The sequence below is a fragment of the Martes martes genome (assembly GCF_963455335.1).
Source record: "Martes martes genome assembly, chromosome: 12".
NCBI lineage: Eukaryota > Metazoa > Chordata > Mammalia > Carnivora > Mustelidae > Martes > Martes martes.
In genome coordinates, this window is record NC_137900.1 from 29,166,733 (window position 1) to 29,175,009 (window position 8,277).

Here is an 8,277-nt window from a genome sequence, read left to right on the forward strand (position 1 = left end):
TCCCGGAGCATCAGCCCAGCCCCGGTCAAGGTCCCTCCTCCTCTCTGTGAGCACATCCACTTCGAGTAGGTGAGTTGGCTTTGAATAGAAATAAAAATTGTAGGTTATATGTTTGTCTCTAGAATGAAAGATGGAGGAGAGCAGTGTGGGAGAGGATCTGAAAATGTTCGAACGGCGATGAATGCCGTGGGTGACCTGGTGAGTGCGGCTGGGGTTCCTGAACCTTTTGTTCTTTCTCTCTTTGGTACTTTGTCAAAGAATTCTCATCCTTGTCAACATTCTACTTTCTTTTCCTTGAAAACCAGTGAAGAATTCAGACACATGATGAATGACCTTAAAATCCAGAAGGACACAGATGGGAAAGTGTTTGATAAACCCTTCTTTGCTGATCTCATTGTACCTGTGGACAGGAGACAGACAGCTGGGGTAAGTCCTATGAGTATGAAGGATCACTTCTCACCAAGGTTCTCTCCAAAAGTGAAGCCAAAAAGAAAACAGCAGCTCTTCTATGGGTCCCTGCTGGGGAACAACACACCCTTGCTGTGTTTTACAAGAGTTTTCAGATTCGTGGGCTGTTGGCAAAGCCTTGCCGTTTGTTGGTTAGCCTGAGAGTTTTCTAATTTGGTTTCAGGATCGGTGTGCTTCTGGCTGGGCTTTTAGGGAAGCCGGTGCCCTCAAAGGACACAGGTTCCGGAAAACAGGCCAAATTGTGTCACTGAGTGAGCGGAACCTCACTCTTGGTCTCAAGGCAGTTAGGGCTACCGTGGTGGTCTGATGAATTACGCCTTCCGGTATATTCCAACAACGGAGGCCTGGACTCAGAGGAATCCTATCCATATTGTCCACGGGTCAGTGGAGCTTCTCACGTGTCATCAGTCCAGCTCTGCTCCCAGAGTCAAATGCTTTTGAAGAACACAGATACCGTATTTAATATTTGCATTTTGTTTTATCTTTTTAAAAAGATTTTATTTATTTATTTGACAGACAAAGATCACAAGTAGGCAGAGAGGCAGGCAGAGAGTTGTGGGGGGAAGCAGGGTCCCCACCGAGGAGGGAGCCCCATATGGGGCTCGATCCCAGGATCCTGAGATCATGACCTGAGCCGAGGGCAGAGGCTTAACCCACTGAGCCACCCAGGCACCCATAATACTCACATTTTAAATGGTAGACCCTAGAGCTGCAAACTGTCAAGACTGTCATTGAACCAGACAAGCCAGGCACAGTTCCTGCCTTGATGGGGACCACATGACTATTTTTATTTCTATGTTACAGGGAGACATACATACCATTCTGTACAGGGTACAGATTTCTCTGGAATGAACCGGTTCTTAAGGACACGTAGACCCTGAATAATTCATTGAACACATACAAGGTAGTTTTTCAGTTTCAAAACAACCGAAAGCATTTCAGTTCCTGGGATGCTTTACAGCAAACTTGGCTTGGAAATCACTTACCTGTAAGCTGTCTTGAACTCATGCTCCCCAGGAGGTGGGTGGTAGTGATCACGTCTCTTCCCCTTTCCCTCTGAAAGGACGGACCCTGCGCATACAGACCCAAGCGTCCTGCTGCCAGCGGCACGGGTCCGGTGCTCCTGTCTCAGCAGGAGGAGTCCCTTGTGCTGGTGGGGGCAGCTGTGGGGACCGTCTCTGCTGCTCTCCGTGCGAGCTTGGACACCTTCCGGTTCTATAAAGAGGGTAAGCCTCTGTCTATGGAGAAATATAGTACAAAAATCAGAAAGCCACCCTAAGATACAGCAGGAGTGACACTTTGGTAGGCAGAATTCAATGTAGAATTTGGGGTGTGTGGATTTCACACAGTTCATCCTGCACCCATGACATTTCTGCCTGCTGTCTCCGCCTGTCATGACCGGACCCAAATCCCCATGATTTTAAACACATTATCAATATATTGAAATGGCTACATAATTTGATTGGTATGGCTTGCTTTACTTTTTTCCAGTTGTTAGACCTTGAAACATTTTAAAGAATGTTACTACTGAGATTAATACTGGAAAGGAGCCCTTAGGCAAGTAATTTTGTGTTCTCTGCTCTTTCCTAGGCTCACATCCTTTAAGGAGAATCACAAAAGGCATTCTTTTATGCCTCTTGACTATTGTTTACAAAAGAGATTGTGACACTTTGTATTTCTGCTAACATCAGAGAAGGGCCTAAACCCCTAGCTTACCTGAGCAAAACTATCTGACTTTTAATCTTAGCTGGATTTATAGCGCAACTGAATTTTGATACGTCTCCCTTACTGTGGCTGATAGGCTGATAGGCTGTTACTACCCCATGTCACGTGGGAAACCTCAGCCCACATTAGATCTTACTTTCCAGGCATTTATATTGCTCCAAACCGCAGCAGTGAAGACCTGAATCACGGTGTTCTGGTGTTTGTTTATGGATCTGAAGGAGAATCTGAGAACCAAAACTATTGGATTGTCAAGAACAGGTATAAAAAGCCAAGAATACTTCTCTCGGACATTGAAAAGGGAATCCTTTTTGGAATCGGTGCTTGGAGACGAGTCCCCCAACCCTTGAGCACACTTGTGAAATCCCAGAAGCGTTGACCCCACATGGCGGGAACACAGGCATACTCATGCGTCGACCACAGGAAGGTACTGTCTCAAGCTGGGTGGGGGGGGGGTCCTGCGATTGGTTTGCACCCCTGCATTTCTAAATTGGATTTTTTAACATTCCTGAGACACATCTGGCCTGAAGATTTTCCTTTTCCTGCTCATGGTTCAGTTTTGTGAAAGGTCTGGGAAAGAAGGATTGTGTGCTGGGTTAGAACTCGAGCAGGAACAGGAACAGCCTCTCCGGATTCTTCCCGAATCTGTCCTGGCCTCTGGTGCCCTGCTCAGGGTTGGGTGTGATGGTTCATGGAGGGAAATGTGTTTGTTCCTCTGGAATAATTGGCAAACCCTGGCTTCTTTCAACTGGGGCACGGACTGGGGCACGCAGGGTTCCATGCTGATGGCCAAGGCCCGGGACAACCAGTGTGGAATCGCCACCACGGCCAGCTTTCCTGCTATGTGGGAGCTTTAAACCAGCAGGAAGGCTAAGTGGAATTTGTGCTGAGGTTGTAGATGAGTAAAAAAGCCGCAAGGTTTCTTTCTACAGCTTTCCCAGCTTTGAAGTCCCATCTGCACGGCTAAGGCTGTCTTTTCATTTCGCAGTGCAGGGAGGGCACCTCTCCCCCGGGGAGACTTGCTTCCTGCTTGCTGGGGACAGAGGACAGCCTGGGTGCCCTCGCACCCGCTGTTTCCCAAGGAGCTTCGTATCCAGATAATCCATGTACCATTGTGGCACATTCTGGGGTGTCCTCCCTGGCCCTCACAGTCTCTTCCTATAAAACTCCCCTGGGATGTTTACAGACGACTAGCTGAGCTGGGGACTGTGGAGAGAGAAATCCAGTTAGTAAATGAGTAAAGAGGACAGAGATTAGAATGAGGATGAATAAAGGGGTGAAGGGGAACGGGAGGTCCAGGCTTCCAGCTATGGAATGAATAAGTCCCGGGAGTAAGAGGCACAGCATAGGGAATATCGTCACTGGTGTCGTAATGGCACTGTGATGGTACAGTGTGAGATTGACAGACAGCAACTGTCCTCGTGGTGAGCGTAGCGTACTGTATAGAGTTGGCAAATTACTGGGTTGTGCACCTGAAACTAATGTAACATTGTAACAATGTTACAGGTGTAACAATCGTTTCTACTCAAAACAATCGGGCCACCCAGTATTCTCCCAGTGGACCACTGGCCTATCCAAGGATATCCTAGAGCCCAGTCACATTTTGACTCTATAAAGAGTTAAAGTAGTAACATTTTACCTCCCTTCTACTTTGAAGTTCTTTTATTAAAAAAGAAAACTTCATACATTTTTTTAAAAAATGAAAATCCAAAAGTTATTAGACAAGTCTGTCATACAAAGGCTTTTACATCAGTAATGAGCGAAGTGGTAACATTCCTCATGTAAAATCTGCACAGTCAGATCCCAACTTGGGTCTTCAATGGTTCAAGGGTTTTATCCCATATCATAAGGTGCGGTCAGCTTTCAAATAAAATTCATCTTCTCGATATTCGGTTCCCAGTCAAGGCCTTCTTTACGTCCTCATCTCACACGACAGGAAAGCTGGCCATGGTAGCAATTCCACAGTGGTTGTTCCGGTCCTTGGCCAACAGCATGTAGCCCTCCATGCCCCAATTTGTACCCCAGCTGAAAGAAGACAGGGTTTGCCATTTATTACAAACAATCAAACACATTTCCCTTCATGAGCCATCACACCCGACCCCGAGCAGGGCACCAGAGGCCAGGACAGATTCAGGAAGAATCCGGAGAGGCCGTTCGTGTTCCTGCTCGAGTTCTAACCCAGCACAGAATTCTGTCCCCAGACCTTTCGCAGACTACAAATGGAAACACAGAAAAAAAGAAACTCTTGGGGCCAGATGCATTTCAGAAATGAGAAAATTTTCAAGTTGAGAAACGCAAGGGTAGCAAAACTATGGCAGGACCCTGGCAAGCTACTGTTGTCATCACATGAGTATGTCCCTTCCCCCTAAGTGGCATAAACACTTCAGGGATTTCAGAAGCGTGCTCAAGGGTTTGAGGATCTGCCTCCAAACAGTGATTCTAAAAAGAATTCCCTTTTCAATTTCCAAGATAGGTTTTCTTGGCTCTTTATACCTGTTCTTGACAATCCAATATTTTTTGCCGTCCGATTCTTCCCCTTCAAAGCCGTAGCCAACCACCAGAACGCCGTGATTCAGGCGTGTATTGCTGCAGCTTGGATCATAGTAAATGCCTGGAGAAGAGAGATTCCATGCTGAGGGTGAACGTCCAAGTGACCTGATAACATGTGACACAACCTAGTGACCACAGCAAAGGCGGCATCTCAAAATCCGGTTGTGATATCAACTGAGATAAGATTTAGAAATCAGATCCTTTGGTTTAGCTAGGCTAGGGCTTTAGGACATCATCTAACACTAGCAGAAATATATATGGTCACAATCTCTTTTGTAAAGAACAGTGAAGAGGCGTAAAAGACCACTTGTTGAAACTTTGTCATTCTACCATACGACATCAGCCAAAGAAGCAGCAGGGAACACAGAATTACTTGAGTCAAGGGGTTCTTTCCAGTGTCAATTTCAGTAGTAAAATTCCTTGGCAAATTTCAAGGTCCAAGCGTTGGAAAAAAGTGAAGTAAGCTATACCAGTCAAGTTATGTAGCCATTTAAATATATTTATAGGAGCGCCTGGGTGGCTCAGTGGGTTAAAGCCTCTGCCTTTGGCTCAGGTTATGATCCCAGGGTCCTGAGATCAAGCCCCACGTCAGGATCGCTACTCGGCGGGGAGCCTGCTTCCCCCACCCCGCCCATCTCTGCCTGCCTCTCTGCCTGCTTATGATCTGTCTGCCAAATAAATAGATAAATAAAAGCTTTAAAAAAATTAAATGTATTTATGAAGTGCTTAAAAGCCTGGGATATGGGTCAAGTCATGTCAAGTGGTGACAACAGGCACAAGGATTACGTATACAGCATGAGCCGCCATGCTGAGTCCATCCCCCCTGAGTCCCACATACCAAGGAGCCCATCTTGCTGTATGTCATGCTGGTTACCGGTCTTTTCTGGCCAATTTTCTATGTAGACAAATGCTCACCTTTTTTATAGAACTGGAAGGAATACAGGCTTGAGTCTACAGCAGCAGAGACGGGCCCCACAGTTGCCACTGTGGTCATAAGACCATCCTCTCGGTTTAAGACGTGCCAGAAGGTAGTCACATTGGCGGCAGATTTCTCAGGCCTGTATCTGCAGTATTCATTCTTTCAAAGGTAAAGGGGTAGGGACTTGATTAATACTGTCCACCTCCTGGGGAACACGAGCTCAAGACGGTTTGCAGCTGAATGATGTCTAAGTGGAGTGTGTTATAAAACATCTCAAGACGCAAAATGTGATTGCTTGTTTTGGAATTGAGACACGAGGAGATATCTATTCAATGAGACACTCTTTTGGTCTCCTCGCACATAGATTTTTCACTCTGGAGATCTGTACTGTATTTAGTACGGTATTTGTGTCCCTGTGTGACCTAGAAGTGGGAACGGCTGTATGGTAACCCTCTAGGTGGAGAACTGTGCCAGGCTAACAGATTTTAATCTGTTCTGACCATGTGCAGACATAGAGTCTACAGTCTAAAATGAGAATTCAAAACATAGGCTTTGTTTTTACTGAATATGCTCAACTTTGATAAAAGATAAGGAAGTCTGTTTACCCTTGCAAGATACGGGTAGGATTCCTCTGAGTCCAGGCCTCCGTTGTCCTTAACATATTGGAAGGCAAAATCCATCAGGCCACCGCGGCAGCCCTCATTGCCTTGAGACCAAGAGCAGTCCACGAGGTTCTGCTCGCTCAGTGGCACAAGTCTGCCCGTTTTCCGGAACATCTGTCCTTCCAGGGCACCAGCTGCACTAAAAGCCCAACAAGATTGACACTGACCCTGAAAACAAAATGATACAGCTCTTAGTCTACAAAGTTTTTTTTTTTTATTAAATTTTTTATTTATTTTCAGCGTAACAGTATTCATTGTTTTTTCACCACACCCAGTGCTCCATGCAATCTGTGCCCTCCCTAATACCCACCACCTGGTTCCCCCAAGCTCCCACCCCCCGCCCCTTCAAAACCCTCAGGTTGTTTTTCAGAGTCCATAGTCTCTCATGGTTCACCTCCCCCTCCAATTTCCCTCAACTCCCTTCTCCTCTCCATCTACCCTTGTCCTCTATATTATTTGTTATGCTCCACAAATAAGTGAAACCATATGATACTTGACTACAAAGTTAATAGCGAGACTTGACAACAGCCCTTACATCTGAAAACTCTTCCAAAACATAACCAACCGTATACGGTTTCTCAACTTCCATCGCGAGGACACTGGTTCCTCTTGGCTTTGCTCTTGGAAAGGGAGCTGCCGAGTACTGTCTCACCTGATCCTTCACGGGAGTCACGTAGCCTTTCTCTCTCCAGTCCACGGACGAGGGGATCTCAGCAAAGAGAGGTGCTTGGAAGACGTTCCGGTCCTCTTGCTTCTGGATTTTAAGGTCATTCAACACCTGTTGGAATTCTTCTCTGGTCTTCAAGGAAAAAGAAATAGAATGTTGACAAGCATGAGATTCTTTTGAAAAAAATCCTTAGAGGAAGCACAAAACATTCAGCAACCCCAGCCGCACTCACCAGGTCACCAAAGTCATTCATTGCCATCGTGAAGCTGTGTTTCCCTTGGCTGTACTCCTGGTTGTGCTGTTCAATCACTTTCAGATTCATCTCCCACACTGTCCTCCTCCGTCCTTCTTCATCCTGGAGACAAACATACACCCCATCATGTTGATTTCTATCTAAGCCCAGCTCATCTGCACCAAGTGGATGTGCTCACAGAGGGGAGCAGAGACCTTGACCGGGGCAGGGCTGATGCTCTGGGAGCTGCTCTCCAGCAACCACACAGCAGGACATCTGTCCCCATCGTGCACAGTCACAGTGCCCTACTTCCTGCCTGGGTACCAGTGGCCTCCAGAAGCTACTCTCCACTGTGGACTCCCACCAGCATAGAACATTCCCTCGGTTCTCAGTGGACAGCTCAGATGTTACCAACCTTATTGTACAGTCTCTTGTGTGCCGCCTTCCACTGGGACCAGCGCGCATCTAAGCTCTGATCGAGTTGTGGAGCAGCTGAGGCTATTCCCAGGCAAAGGGCAGCCAGGAAGAGAGAAGGATGCATGTTCCAAAACCTAGGAAGGGAAAAGAAATGAGTTTCTGATTAGACCGAACCATCTAAAGAGCCATCCTTTATTCTGCGATGTTAGAACCACTACGGTACAGTAAAGACATTGCATCAGTCCTCCCAAGCGTTTCCATGGGGCTGTGGAGAGGTGGCTTGTGCAGGGGGCCTGCTGGCCTGCTCCCCGCCCTGCGACCCACCTGCTTCTTCCAGAGCATGTAGATGGAAATACAGGGAGTGACAAGCTCTGAGTCTGGGGTGTCGGGGTCAAGCTGCCATGCCTGGGGGGACCAGGCCCTGGAAGAGTGCCTCCCGGGAGCCCTAAACCCCTGGCCCCCAAGGCTGGTATCCCCCCCCCCATGTTTTAAGGGGTAGCCCTTCCCTTCAGGTCCGGGTTGTGATCTCACCTGGGGCAGGTGCAGTCACAGGTGCAGGTCGGAGGTGTCCAGCACGCCTGGTGATGGGTAGGAGACTGTCCCTTTAAGCCTGGGATTTGGCCTTGCTGGTCCTGCCCCT

General features: G+C 47.4%; 1 protein-coding gene across 1 annotated transcript; it reads right to left on the reverse strand.

Moving 5' to 3' along the window:
• Positions 1 to 4,115: 4,115 nt before the first annotated feature.
• On the reverse strand, positions 4,116 to 7,761 carry LOC308352947 (procathepsin L-like; the record flags this gene model as incomplete). The annotated part of the gene is made up of 7 exons (XM_080819485.1): positions 4,116 to 4,215; positions 4,684 to 4,801; positions 5,656 to 5,818; positions 6,265 to 6,489; positions 6,974 to 7,120; positions 7,221 to 7,343; positions 7,636 to 7,761. 7 exons carry the CDS (start codon positions 7,759 to 7,761, stop codon positions 4,116 to 4,118), a joined length of 1,002 nt encoding a protein of 333 aa, XP_080675611.1.
• Positions 7,762 to 8,277: the final 516 nt, after the last annotated feature.